The sequence below is a fragment of the Stegodyphus dumicola genome, chromosome 3 (genome assembly GCF_044657685.1).
Source record: "Stegodyphus dumicola isolate Sdum_Otavi_A_Nest chromosome 3, ASM4465768v1".
In the NCBI taxonomy this organism is placed as follows: Eukaryota; Metazoa; Arthropoda; class Arachnida; order Araneae; family Eresidae; genus Stegodyphus; species Stegodyphus dumicola.
In genome coordinates, this window is record NC_140770.1 from 37523913 (window position 1) to 37539731 (window position 15819).

Here is a 15819-nt window from a genome sequence, read left to right on the forward strand (position 1 = left end):
GTCAATGTCTTTCTTTCAATGTAAATATGATTCTTCATCATTCTGAAGCAGTCATTGTTTGTTAAAAGTTTTTAATTGTAAAGATCAAGATACAAACTTGGAGCAACACACTAATAATTAAGTCTCTGCCCATTTTTCTAGTGAAAATTCTATAGGTTTGCTTTACTATTAAATAACGTGCATACAAAATTTTGATTATTATCTCTGATTTTTTTACTTAAAATTTTTTTACTTTAATTACTTTAAAAAAAATACAAACTTATAAAATATTTATTGTCTTACTTCTGTTGTGCGGGCATCGATGGTGACCACTACTTTATTTGGATTTCGCACAGATGCGTCTAAGCTATTACTTGCACCTCCTTCTATATATTTATAAAGTAACCAGCTACCACTCAAGCGACGACTATGGAAAGTTTCACTTTTTTTGAGAAATGAGCTTCTTGATGGCTTGAAGCTTACAGAATCTAGAGAATCACCTGAGAAATACATAATAATAAATGAAGCATTGGCAATCAAACAACCTCACTCAGTTATTTAATTTTATATTAATAGTTAACTTTCAATTAAAAGAGGTGGTAACCTGGAATTGTCTTAAAATAGTTATGTTTGTTTATTGCAGAACAATGGAAAAATTGCTATCATACACTTTCAAAATAAAGTAAAATTTCTGGCAGAAATAAAAACCTGAAAAGAAAATATGTGAGATAACAGCAGTGATAATATATGAAGTTCCAGTACTTTGAGAACTGATTTTATTGAGAATAATGCAAAACCAGTAAAACATAAACACTATTAAGTCATTTCTTTAAAATAAATTATTAAATTGTAAAAATTAAATAAATTTGCAATCTTTTGTTCCCCGGTTGATTCTTGTTGAAATAAAAGATTAATAAAAGAAAAAATATTGTTCCCTTTGATATATTCTTGCTTCGAATGCTAATTTAATTTCTACAACTATATGAACATAATCTTCAAACTAAACTGCTTAAAAATATATGTAAACTGTTAGTTATATTTTTATGTTAATTATAGTATGGGTTATTTCTCTTTCCTGTATATTATTTTAACTGATATTTTGGGGTTATCCATGAATATCATCCTCAGTATTATCCCAGTTAATTCAAAATCTAGATTCATATTCTACTAAGAATAATAAGAACAACTACTTAAGGTTTTAAATACAACAGAAACAAACCTTTGAATTTGTCGATGGTGCATTTACGAGACTCGCCCATCTCAACACAAGAAATCCCATTTTCTGGGTGTTTTTGTATGCCAGGAAAAGACTGATCATGTAGAAAAGGATCTACAGGTGGTGTGAGGCCAAACTGTTCTGCTCTCTTACGACGCACGTTCCGGCATTCAATAGGAGAATAATATAAAGACCCAGTCAATTTTTTGTTATGGCGAGGTAAATTATGATCCAGTGATTTCCACTGTAAAGGTGCCTGAAAAAATGTAAAAGGTAAAATTATAATATACTTAAAAGATAAATTAAAAAAAAAAAAAAAAACTATGAATACAGATGCAAGCCATCAAACATACCACGGCATGAGAACAAATTCTAAAAACAAACGGAAAACTAAAAGAATTTTTATTTCTTTCAGAGATTTTTAAAAGCACATCCTCAAAGAATTTTACTTTGCATATTAAAAAAAAAAAAAAATCGAATTATAAAGCTTTCCCAATATACATTATTACAAACTGAATTATAACAAAACGATGAAATTGCTAGAATTCAGATATTCAGAAGAAATAGTAATTATAACAGTAAAAGTAATTTTTCACTGCATTACTCAGCACTTTGATTCTAGCAATATGCTGATTTGCACACGTGGAAAAATATTACTGCAACAATATCAAAGCATATTGTGTTATTCGGGAAAGTTTTTTTTTTTTTTTTAATGTTTCTAAATTTTATTTGATTTTTCATTTAAGATAAACTCTAAAGAATATTATTAAATCTGAGAATTTTTATGAGAAGGAGATGTCGGTGTATGCATGAAACAGAAATAGGTCATTAATAGCATTTAATTACTTTTATGTATTATAAGTAGTGCATTAAAATTTTAATATATTTGATCACTTTAATTTTCACCAGTGAAACTCATATATATTTAATATTTGTTTAATGCTGAAACTGATGTCCCTACACATCGAACATTTTGCAATTAAAATCAAGAATTTTAGATATCTGTCTTGTTTAAACATAATGAAAATGTGTATTATTCTCTTTCTATATTCCCAGCTTAGTTAAAAATTTCCATATTTTTTGCTTTAATATGAAAAAACTTTTTACATGAAAATTGATCCCTTTATTAAAGTTTGCTTAAAATTGTATTATAAATTGATTTCAATCAAGCAATTCATCAGAAATTTTAATTAAAAAAATAATTATTAATGAATAAAATGACTTCGAATAATTGCAAAGATTTAATGTTAGAACTTCCATTATATTCTAATGTCGTATGTTATAGAACATATGTGCAAAAAATTAGACCCAAATTTAATTTTAAGTACATATATGTCTAAATGACCTCATATATGTATTTTTTCATTAAATTGAGAGCCATTCTATTTTACTTTGAGAAAAATAGGAAAAAGTATGCGCAATGATTACTTTTAAAAGCAATGATTACTTTTAATGTGTACATTTTAAAAGCAGGCAAAGTACATCATTGACTTTAAGATAAAAGGAAGACTGAGTGAAGAAAATGCTCAGTCAAAAATAAAAACTATAATCATAATATTTCTAAAATCATTTTAGAATGCTACAAAACTGCATTACATTCAAAGCCCATGCAATACTCTACTTATTATTCATCCTGAAAATAAGACATTTTACTATTATTCCCATATAAAAATACACGAAATTTATAGAATCAAAGCCCCTCCCCCAATATTAAGTAAATATATGTGTATGGAAAAAGCTTCATACCGTTGTAGCTCCATGTTAGAAAACAATTTTAAACATTTATCCATCACAAGTAAACAAAGCGTAAACGCCACACCCGCTTATGAAATTTATTTGTACTATAATACTGTGCGGTAAATAAATCTCTTTAAAGGTAAGCTGATCCTAATTCATTCGCGCTAGAAATGATAACAGTGATAAACGTTCGACTTCCCGTGCGTAAAAATAAAACGTGCAGGCGAACAAAAGCCCACTTTGCTGCACAGACGGTGTGCATGCGGCAAAAGCACGAGGTAGGGGAAATTCGCAGAATGGCGTTGAACTATTTACTCTTCAATCGATCAAAGACGCAGACAACCACTCCCACATTCGTTGAACCTACAGACTGACATCGAAGCAGAAGGAATGGCAACCACTTCCGGCAGACTGAAAAATTTTAAGTTCTGAGGTCCAATTACAAATACAGCCAAATTCCGGTTTAACGAATGTCGTTTAAAATGAAGCATAGACTAACTTTCAGATAAATGGAAAGAAGAAGGATCTGGATTGAAGTCTCAAATATTGTAACATTTAAACTCAATGCTCTTGATGCGATGAGTTTGTTAAGTTCATAGAATGTAGTAACATAAAAGACTGTCAATAAACTGCTTTAAAAAGATGGTTATTTATTACAATATACAATCGAATGCGACCTACTCAGCTATCAAAAACGCACTGAGTTTAAATTACTTCGAAGTATAGAATGAAATTTCGTAGGCTACCAAAGTTCCGATAGTCGACGATTTATTATTATCTTCGACCTGAGACTTGATAATAATGAAATCATCTTTGGAAAACTGTCAACAAATATGTTTTTCCCCCCTAAATAAACTTTTAAATATTCTATCATTGTATTTTAGGTATTAAACGTTTTTCATTTACACTTTTTATTAAGATTTTCATATTAATTCATAACTTTTGAGTATTGTTTCATATTTGTAAATCTACATGAGTATTTAACGCTCTAATGAATTATCTCTAACTAATTCTATCACCGATTCCAAGCTATACGATAAATCCAGATTATATATATATTTCAAATTTTAAATTACGTCCAAAGGGACGTTTTTTAGCGTTTCGTGTATTACCTTTATTTATTAAATATCATGTTCTTTGCACTTAAACCATAAAATTTAATTCAATAGCAATGTCACAAAATAATTTAAAAATGAGCATACTGTCTTTAGAATTTCCGATACACAGTTAGACGCGCTGGAGATAAAAAGGTCCCCCCCCCTGTAGGGTGTTGCCATTGCTCGCTTTTAAATCGTTGAGTTTGTTACTCAAAAATTCTTTAAAGTTTTACAAAATATGAAATCGATAATAAAACAAAGGTTAATCTTCGGATTATGGTAACTTGGTGATTTTTTTTTTTTTTTTTTTTTTAACTTCACATATTTTTCCAACAATCTGCTAGCCGAATTATACTTATGCTAAAACTTTTATGGAACAAAAGTGCTTAATCATGACGAAGATTAGGTGCGAAATTGGGAGAAAGTGCAGAATTGCCCACTGCTTGCCGCGTTTTTAAGAATTGCACATACACGGTATCCATGTACATGTCGACCTATTTTCACTTAAAAAAAAAAAAAAAAAAAAAAAAAAAAAAAAAAACCAGAATTGCACAAAAATGGCATTGCGCACATCCATGTACACGGCTAGTAACCTTTATAGCCTTATCAAAATGTCGCCAAACTACCTGTTACCATATTCTAAAGATTAGCCAAAACAAATTCCAAATTTCAAGTTTGAGATTTCAGATACTCATATACGCAGTAGGATTACGTCATTCAAAATTGGATGGCTCTAGATACCGTTGTTTTATCACAATGCGAGAAATATACATACATTTACGCAGATTTTTCATTATTTAATTTCTTCAAATGTAATGCAGGACTCTAACGTTTTGTGGAACAGTTTGAAAAGTGAACCGACATTTATAGGAGTCCGAAGCAAAATGCCAAAACGAAAGTAATAGCCCTTCGGGACTCAAATCCCTTTTGGGCTAATAACTGACGATCAATAAAATTAATTTTTTGAGATCGTTAAATACACGCATACAATAACAGTTATACGATGTACATCGATAAATCAGATGTATTAAAAACAATCAATAAGAAAGAAATTTTAAAAATTGTATGTTATGTTTGTACAATAATAACGAGCTAAGTTATACATTACTTCAAGTAATTTATTGCACTTAAAATCTACTGTTAAAATAATAACTATCTAATAATTTATGTGTCAGCTTTAAAAATAATTAAAGTTGTGCTTCATTGGAGATCTATGGACCATAATACCACTATGTTTTATCTTTCGTAAGCACAAAAGTTGACACATTTCTAAAATTTTAATATTAAACTTTCCTTATAAAATGTTTATCAATGCGAAAGATAAAAGTAGCTAGAATGATAACATAAAAAAGCAAAATACATTAATGGCTTAATGTTGATAACATTTACCTTATTTTTTAATTTTCACAAGATTTAAAAAAAGGGGGGAAGGAGACATTGACAGATTTAAATATAAATGTGTATGTCAGTAATTGCAGCAACCAACGCTAGCACGGGGGGAGGAGAAGGAACTGCATAATTTCAGGGAGGGGGAAGTTCTTTTGTTTTGCTTTTGTTGTTCGAACCTTCTGCAGATTATTCTTTACCTGAACCATGGAGGTAGGAAAGGAAGGAGGGGCCAGTCGGCACTAGAAGTGAAGCACTACTTTGAAGCTTGGGTCACCAGATGGGGTGTTCTTTGTTTACATTCAGAAGCTCGCTTGACACGGTTCTGATAGTATTTCGACACACGACAGTTCCATACAAATCGAAAAAGGAACACTTTCGCATGAAAGAAACATTCATAGTGTGATAGATAATAGCAATTTGTATAGTTTAGTGACATTTACGCAAAAATCACATCTTGGTTATTTTTCGATAACTAACAACAGCGCGATTTTGATTATGAATTTGTTTTATAAAATTTTAAACTGTTGAACTACAAAAATATAGATTTTAAGAAAATTGTTATGCTTAAAGAATGAAAAATACCTTACGGTACGTTTAAAACTGTATACGTCTTTCGATACCCTTGATAGAGTATTCGCTACTTTTATTTTATTTTCCCAACGCCAAAATGTTTTAAATAAAACAAATTTTTTTCACATCCATATATTATTGTTGCATATTATTGCAAAAAGCATGTACAGTCAAAAGTCGTTAATCCGGACTCGTCGGGACTTCGGCGATTCCGGATTATCGATTTTTCCGGATTATAGATCATCAGTTTAAATCTGGTAAGATGGCATGCAGAAATTACAAAATTAAAAATATGAAACCGTAATTTATGAAATAAAGAACAATTATGATCTAAAGGGTATCAAAATTTACAAAAAAAAAAAAAAAAAAAAAGAAGCTTAATATTTATTTGTTTACTTTATTAAACATTTCTTTCAATGTAAGTTGTTTAAGTTGCTTCGTTTCATGTGCTAATACTTTCTCTTTAATTCTATTAAACAGACATAATTTCTTGTTTAGTTACAAAGTTCCGCTGTTAAAGTCCTATAATTGCTTTAAATCATATCAAAGACGGAGTACATCGACATGAAATACTACATTTAGTAAGGAATTATAAGCCAAATAAAATAGAAACATCTGCCGTGAAGATAAGGATAGTGCTGACAGATCAACTTCCAATTCATTACACGTCACGGCGCTTCCCCCCCTCCCCGCCGCAGAGGATCGTGAAATTGATAAACAGATTTCGGATTTCGAAACATACTTTCGCTTTGTAAATCCTGTACATATTAGTAAATATATATCGGAAATTCTATTTGACATAATCGAAAGTTCAAGCTAACTTTTATAAAATTGCTCTAACACTCTGCAAAAAATAATAAGCCGGATCCAATTCGAAGATTAAGGAACAATGCAATCTGCAACATTAACTGAATTAGATAATTTTAACTTAGCTTATACTGTCCGTTATACATTAAACGCGCATGCGCACACATATATTTGCAGCCGTAAAGGTCTTATGCGCACGCGTAAACGCCTATCCGCGTGCGTCAAAGCGACGCATGCGCAGAAAGTTTGTAGCTTTGAGGTCCGGATTATAGATCATACCGGATTATGGGTGTCCGAATTAACGACTTTTGACTGTATCTGCCTTTGACAAAATACATAAATATTCATTAAATTATTTATAAATGTATTTGAAATGAAGAATTTATTCACTTATAAACAACTGTGAAAGTATTGTGAAGAAATCTAATTATTAAATGTATCTAATTTATAATGATTATAAATACTATCTAAATATATAATAACCTTAATATTGAATTGTAGACATAAATTGAAATCCTGTTGAAAAATACGTTATAAAACTATTTAAGCAAGAATTGTTCGTATTGGAAAGCAATCTGTGAAAAGGTAAGCAAATGCTATGTGATGCGCACTTAAGAAAGTAATAAAGAGATTTGGAATATGTATTGTTGAAATGAAATTTAAAAAAAAAAATCTGATAAGTATAATTAAAAGAATTATTCCCCTTACATTTTATAATAACTCAGTTACAAGTTTTAAATAATACTTAAAAAAAAAAAAAAAAAAAAAAAAAAAACTTATTTTATTCCCTTTCAGAAATGTTCAGAGAAAGTCAAGTACTATTTAAAGTATTTCGCTAATTCCTAATAATTCTCTAATTTAAAATGAACCGAATAGAGCATTAATTATAAATTGACTTACATTTTTCGATTTAAAAGATGCCTCAGAAGCCAAAAAATCATGTCATATTTAAGAAAGTATTTTAGGAAGAAGCTCTATAAATAGAAAAGAAATAATGCATAATTTTAATATTAATAATACAATAAACTTTGATCTTAATTTTTGTACCTTAACCGAATAAAATCGAATTACCTTAATTTTTTTTTCTAATGTAATTAACGAAAACTTGTGAAAATATTTCATTCAAATTAAACCATTCTGAGAAAACTGTCCTGTGAAAAGTTCCGTTTAGAAAAGTTCCATTTAATTCCGTTCAGAATGAAATGTTGTTTAAAAATATGTTGTTTTCATATACTTAGGACTCTGAAATGCTGTAGAAAAAGATAATATATACATTTATATGTATATTTACGACGTAATTACAAAATATTTACATCCGAACGCGTCAAATCCCATTGAACTCAATGGTAAATGACCCAATGTTTTGGTCACCACGTAGGGATCGCCGGTGCTTCAGAGCAGGGTACGGGAGAAACTTGTTTAGGGCAACTCCATCTTACTTCCTACCTCCATGACCTGAACAGCAATAAAAAGCTTTTGAAATTATCAGATAACATTATGAACATTTATAGACTGTATCCGAGTCTAAAATTCCATAAAATTAAATTTTAGATTAACACTTAACAGATGTTTCCCCCCCCCCTCGGTTTATGGGCACTTTTAAGAGAATTTAATAAACATGTATGTATCGTTTTTAAGCGCTGCAGTTTTATTAAAGCAACACTATTTTTGATAAAAATTTAAATATTTATTTACATGTACGAGTGATTATCTTACGAGTGAGATTTGTAAAATATTCAGCCTTGTGAAGTGGATCCTGCCAGAACTGACATACATATATTATTTCACTTAGTTTTCTGATTCATTATCACTTCCTAATTTCCTCATAGATTTCTGCTACTTCCACAGAAAACCCTTTCGTGCTCCATTTTAACGGTTACAAAATCACTAAAAAATACGATCTAAAAAGAAAAACTGCGCTATATTTTCAACCGAGAGATAGTACTACAACTAATGATAACAAGAAACGAACCCAATAAGCATAAAAATGAAAAACTAATGCAGCGTAATAAAATTCAAGCAAAAAAATAATTTTACGTGGCCCGTCCTTGAAAGTCAAAACGGAAAAACGGAAATTTACGTTACATGTCCATTAAGTGCTAATAAGCTTCTCTCCTTTAAAGAAACGGGGGTAATGCCGAAAAACAGTGACGAAATATTAAAAAAATCTAAGACCGAAATGCCTGTGAAGTTAAGCTGCGAGGTTCTATTCAGCTGAAAATGGCCCCGAATATCCTATAATTAATTTTTCTCGTCTCGTATTACGTCTATGCTACTCATATATAAAAGCTTATAACGACAGTATTACTTAATGTACACAGCGGAAAAAAAAGTATAGCTCGAGATCTCCCGTTCTACTGGGCCGATTGACGAAATTCAAACTGCGTTTTTCATAAGTACGACTTAGGATATGTATTAGATTTATACATAGCATTGTTCCAATATAGGTATTTTGACAAAAAATCGTACTTTTCTGAAATGACATGCCAATTTGTTTTTTCCCATACTTCAACTCTACGACTCAAATTAAGCTAAACTGCCAAGTTTTGTAAAAATCGCACGAGTAGTTTTTAAAAAATTAGCTCTCAAAATTTTAGCACTTCAATGTTAATTGGATCTGATACGTATTTATTAAATCTCTCTCTCTCTTTTTTATTTTTTTTTAATTAAACTTACTTGATTCCTTCTTCCAGAATTCGAAATTTAGGCTTAATCCAAATATAATTCGCATATTTGTTATGATTTATTTTTAAAATTTGTATTTTAAAATATTTTTTTATACATTTTCGAAAAAATTTGTTTTTATAACCTATAAAATTTTTAACATCTTCTTAAAGTACGTAGATATATTTCTAGACACACTTGCAAAAAATTAGAATAAATTAAATAATTATTAAAATTATTTGAATTAAAATTATTTGAAAGTATGAAAGATGACTTTTTTCCCCGCTCGTCTGCAATGCAAAACAAGAAAGAAAACCAGGTTGCTATAAATTAAGAAATTGCCCAAGTAAATTATTCTTGGCGCAAACTGAAAAAAAAAAAAAAAAAAAAAAAAAAAAAAAAATACGCCAAGATAAATTTTTGAATTTCTCCGTAAATTTCGCACCACAATTTACAAAATTTAATATTTAGGCACAATTTGAGTCGTAAATCGAAATGTGGGGTATGTTATTTCAGAAAAAGTGTCGGATTTTGTGTCAAAATACCTGTGCTAGAACAATGCTATATATAAATCTAATAATATATATCCTAAGTCCCGCTTTCGAGACATGAAAAACGAAATTTGAATTTCGTCAATCGGCCCAGTAGAACGGGAGATACAGAACTGTCCTTTTTTGGGGGAGGGGGCATAGTGTACATGAATTTTATTTTTTCTGCAGAAGTCGGTATTACTTTGAAATTATTTGGCATTTCATTTAGACTCAAAATTTTCTTATTTGCGGATTCTATCTTTTAACGGTAAATTTTTAATCTATGACGACGTAAGGATAAAGGCATTACACGTATGTGCCCTGTAATTGAATCCTAGACGATCGTTAATCCCGTAAATAAATAAACAATAGATTTTGCGATATCAGGAATGTCATCATTTTACACACACTTTTCGTTCCCTTTATGTATTCCACACAAAAATCGCTAAAACACTTTCTAATGATAAACGGTTCCTTAAGTTTTCGAAATTGCGACCCATTTCCGGAGCGACATTTTTGTTTGAGACTTTTAGCACCATCATAGCTTATCAAAAATGATGTTTGCGCTATACTGTTCAACAGCCGAAGCCGTTTACTACAAAAAATAAATAAATAAATAAATAAAAATAAAAAATTGCAGCTGGAATCTATCAAAAATAATTCAGCTAACGAAAGTTAAACACACAACACTTCCAATCACCGCGTCATATTTATTGTCGAGTTACAAATGTATTCCAGGATATTAAATGATTACTTCGACTATAAATGCACAATCATGCCGTGTTTCCCCGAAAAAACGATCCGGTCTTATATAATTGTTGTTGCATAAGACACGCTAGGACTTGTTTCCAAGGCATTTGTCTTATTTTTTATGCACAATAATTGACATTTGTTCATGTACAAGAAACACATGCCTTCAGATTCAAGAAGTACATTTATTCAGCTTCAAGAAACATTCCAAAATGAGCAAAATCATTTATTCTAATATAACCATGTCGTCGTTTTCTGGAACATCGTTATAATCACGAATTCCGGGCTGAATTATTTTTGCGATTTCATTCCCCCTACGACCAATGGCCCTAGCAGCCTTTCATGTTGAGCAACAGAGCTTCCTTAAATGAGTTCTTCTTGGTCATGTAGCTTGCTCGTAGGACACTGGCAACTATCATTATTTTAGTCCATGCATTCTTCACCCAAGTACAGACTGCTCGTAGCTCAGGCTTCACAAAAATTCCTCGTTGATTTCTCTCCATTCTATCATCAATGTAGTCATTGGTTTCCGTGCGCAAATGGTCTTTAAATGTCTTATTAATTGCAATATACAGTACATGGAAATCTGCAGCCATTCCTGCGGGTATCATTTCTTGATTAATTCTTCTTTGTGCAAGGAAGTTCTTCACGTCTTTAGCGCGGTGGCAGCTGGCAAAATCTCACGCTAGCATACCTCTTGGCTACCTTGCAAAATAAGTGGTAGAAATAAATCGACCAACTTCCTGTTATTGCTTTTGTGCAATAAGCTTCAATCTCAAGAACATAAATACCCGAAACATGTTCGATTTCCACTTTCTTGCCCTTAGAGATGATTAGAAAAGGAGGCTCTTTTTAATCCAGACGAACTGACAAAATACATGTAATGTATTCATTTTCGTAAAGGGTGAAGGGAATATACGTTGCAGAGGCACCCGTCTGATCAATGATAGTTTGAGACCATTGACCCATAAATACCGCAATTTCATCTACCGCAATCACATTCGAGAGATGATACTTAGAAAAGTCGACGAATGACGCCATGCAACACTTGAATGGAAGCGCACGTTTAATCATTTCAGTATCCTCCAATTTGAAAAGTGTTGTCGATATTCTTAGAGACAGTTCGCACTGCTGAAGGAAGCCATCCACCTAATCTTATTATCGTTTGAATTCGTCTGGCGATATGTCTAGTTGCGGCCCATTGCAAGGGCAAATGCTTGAGTATCAGCACTGCAAACAGCCAAACACTTTGCTCTTCTGTAAGCAATCCATTCACAGATGGTGTGTTCCAATTCAGGAAATAATAGCTGCTGACCTAATCCATACTTATCCTTCTTGCCATTTCCCTCGTCACCTGAAGTTACTACAATCTGATCTCCATTTCTAGACCATTCGTAGATAACACTTCTTTTTGCAGATAGCTGCAAGAGTTGTACTCGACAGAGCAGATTTCTTTCTGCATTCATTTTATCTGAGCATCATAATTTATTATGCAATCAAACGCTAAAAGTTCCGTTTAGCATTCAATATCAGTATCAAATACTGATTATTCGAATTTGTCTCAACCAGGTACGTTTGTTTCGAATGTGAATGTGCGTTGCGTCTGCACTTGCGTATTCAACAATAAGGAGCCCGTCTGGCTGACGATTTTAACTAGGGCTTAGAACTATATTATGAGTATCCTGAAAAATTATGCCAGGGCGTATTTTTTATTAGGTTTTATTTTCGGGGAAACGCGGTAATACCGTAAACGAACCTTGGTAAAGGATAAATTTTTAAAAATATTATTTAGACCTTTCAAATTAGACACAAGAAAAAATATATATATACAGCGATCAATACCTTAAACATGGTTGTACAGTAATTACCAGTAAAGTCTAATAGTATAACTTGTCAAGAAATGTTCTCACAAGTAAAAAGTGTGTCGGAAATTGTCTTCTGACAATTACATTGATGAAGAATGAGATAGTAAAGATATAGGCAGAAACCCCGACTCACGAATGAAATTCGTTTCTGAAGGCCGTTTGTCATCAGAATTATTCATAGTTTAAAACTATTTTTCCCGCAGAAATTAATTTAAAATGGATTAATCCGTTCACTGGACCACAGATAATTGTTTATTTCAGTTTTAAAGCAGTACTTAAAAGTTTTAATAGCTAACTCAGATCCAACAGAAATCATTAAATTTAAGACAAAAGAGATGAACACACTATTAAACAGATAAAATAAATGAAAATTTAATTTAATTTTACTATAACTGTACGAAAGACAGTAGACGCCATAAGTGGAAAGTGATGAGGAGGAAACAGGGAAGAGATGTTATTGTTTGAATTACGAACATCTATAAAAATATAAGGTAATATAATATGAAGGTTTCTTCTTTTACTTCTGGTTGTTATCCCTTAGCGCCACTCGTTTCTTCTCGAGATTCATTAGATATTCACTTCACTCAGAATTTTGTCCAACATTTTAATTTATTTCTACGTGTTTAAACTTGTCAAAGTTTAAATTGTTTCTGCGTCAGATATGGCATTGTCACTGATATGCATATGCTGTAGCTTGCTACTGCTTTATCAGGGTGATATTACATAAGAACTTTCCCTTTACTCGATTCTGTACAAACTTCGCGGGTTAAATAATTATGTTCATCTTTTCTTCCTTTCTCTTCTTTTAAAGATGCTTCATCCAAAATCATCTTTTACTGTCACTTCTGAAATTGTTGTTGTTCCTTATTAAGCCCACTTTTAAGGTTCTCTAGTGTATCCTTAATGTTTTCGCTGTTAAATTCCAAGTTCGTGGTTTAGCCTAAAGACACAATATGATGGATAACAAACACCCCCCCCCCCAAAAAAAGGCCTCAAAGTCTCTGCCTGCAACATAATTCTGCCATAATTTCCTCCAAGCGAATTCGTTTTCCTATAAGTCATTTCCGTTAATGAAAGTTCATCAAACTATTAAAACGATATTTCAAGAAGTCTTAATTCTGTCTTATAAAGTTGTCTCAAAATAATTCTGGAAGTCATTTATTGAAGACTTGATTATTTGTAACTTGACGCGCCTTTCGTCATTGAAAATGGAAGATGATGTCAGCTATTTGAATAATGACAAATTGATTTTGTGTCTAAATCGAATAACGCTCCTGAACGCACCTCAGCTAGAGTTACTGAAATAATTTAGATGTCAAAAGTGCAAATCCTTTCCAATGAAAGAAAGGATGTTTCAAATCCCAAATGAAAAAACAGAAACTAAAACTTTAATAGTTCAAGAGAGCTTACTTTCGACTACTGAAGTTACCTTTTAAAGAAACGACATAGTATGCATGAGGAGAACCAGAGCAATATTCACAAAATACGCTAAAAAGGAATTTATACAGAAATTTACATGTACTTATTGAAGAAGAATTAATTAATTTTATTCTGATACAAGTTGCAATTTTATATGAACTACAGAGTTAACTTTAAATCACAACTTTTTCTTATTCTTATCTGGAAAACTCTTTATGAAACCATCAAAGCTACTTTCTCATTTATAAAATGGTCATCCAGAAATATGAGACAAAGCTATGGAATTCTTTGAAAGAAAGCTATGCTACCGTTATCAGGACTACTATTTCTTCTTATTGCGTTTGCGAACATACTGGAGTCCTGAGTAAGAACAGGGAGTTTATTTAAAACTATTTTCCTGAAAATCTAGAAGATACGACATAAATTGGGAAGGGTTTAATTACCATTTATTCTTCACACAGTTTACAGACGTTTCCGCGCTTCAGGATACAAAGAGAGGTACTTATGGTCTGAAACGTAAAAAATACGAACGTTAAATTAAATGAGAGCTAAACTTAGATACTTTACAAAGACTAGTAACGTGAAGATTGGCCTTTTAATCTTTACATATGTAGTACGCAAAATGCGGGAAAACTATGCTACGTCTTCAGTATCAAGAGGAGTAAATTCTGGCCTTAAAGGGAGACAGCAACTGACTGAAAAAGCACACATGAGGTAAGGTATCGAGAAGTCTCTCTCTCTCTCTCTTTATTGGCTAAAAGCCACAACTTAAACACTTAACAGTTTGAAAGCTCATAACGAAAACTGCTTATTCTGGCCGGTGGAAAATAAGAGAGGACAGCAAGTTTTAAAATAAACGTTAGTAAAACTTAAAATCTTTACACCATCACAAATAGCAAAGTGTTCTTATTTCGACAAATGTTATCAAAGAAAAAGTATTACTAGCAAATTATCGTGATACATGCATATTCATAGAGAGATAAGTGAGATGGCAGAAAATATTTGAATTCATGCTGTAATAATACTAAAAAATCCACTTCTTTGTCAATGTAAATAAAGTATAGTTTATTTGAAATGACACAAATATTTCTAAATAATTTATACAGTTGGCAAGATACTGATATTTATAAATCACTAAAAACCAATATTATCAGAAAATGTTTATTTGACAGTTTTCGAGCCGAAAGAGTTCTCAATAAAGCTATGTTTCTGTTGAAATTTCTTCCGGTTGCTCCTTAAAAAAGACCGAATTTTCAACTATTATTTATTATTTAATATTGTATGAATTTTGTTTTATTTCTAGATTTTGTTTCAGTTTTGATTTTTAAATTTGTGGTTTCCCTCTCCTATCAATAAATCTGCAAGTATGGAAAGATCATTTTAATTTTGTATTAATTAGCTCTTAATTATTTCATTAATTTCGCATCATTTTACATGACTTTAATAAATAATTAAAAAATATTCTTCCTAATAATATTATCTACTTATAGTAAAAACAAAAATTTATAAAGGTTTTATTACAGAAATATAATATTTCATACACATAGGGTAAGAATAAAAGCAATAAATGCTTGAAACCAGTAAGTACAGTTGTAGTACTGGAAAAACAAACTATGCTGGGATAAACTTTGAGCAAATATAATGGCTTATCTTCTTAAAGTCATATTTGGCTGCAGAATCATTTTTAATTCCCAAAGCTTGCTCTTGTAGTTGTCAACTCTCTTGTAGTCTTGTATGTCAACATGAAAAGGAACTGTCACAATTCTATAAACATTTTTATCACACAAGTTAGGGAG

At 31.2% G+C, this 15819-nt stretch overlaps 1 protein-coding gene across 3 annotated transcripts in view; it reads right to left on the reverse strand.

The window, feature by feature from the left end:
- Positions 1 to 15819, reverse strand: part of Pask (PAS domain containing serine/threonine kinase) — a 117128-nt gene that overhangs the window by 85634 nt on the left and 15675 nt on the right. For 2 of the 3 annotated variants that reach the window (XM_035362621.2, XM_035362620.2), the window contains exons 3-4: positions 1199 to 1451; positions 283 to 479 (exon numbers count right to left, since the gene is read on the reverse strand). In XM_035362621.2, the coding sequence (XP_035218512.2) occupies positions 283 to 479; positions 1199 to 1451 (450 nt within the window). Of the gene's footprint in view, positions 1 to 282; positions 480 to 1198; positions 1452 to 2941; positions 3213 to 15819 lie in introns of those variants that run through there. The other variant, XM_035362622.2, reaches the window with a different exon arrangement.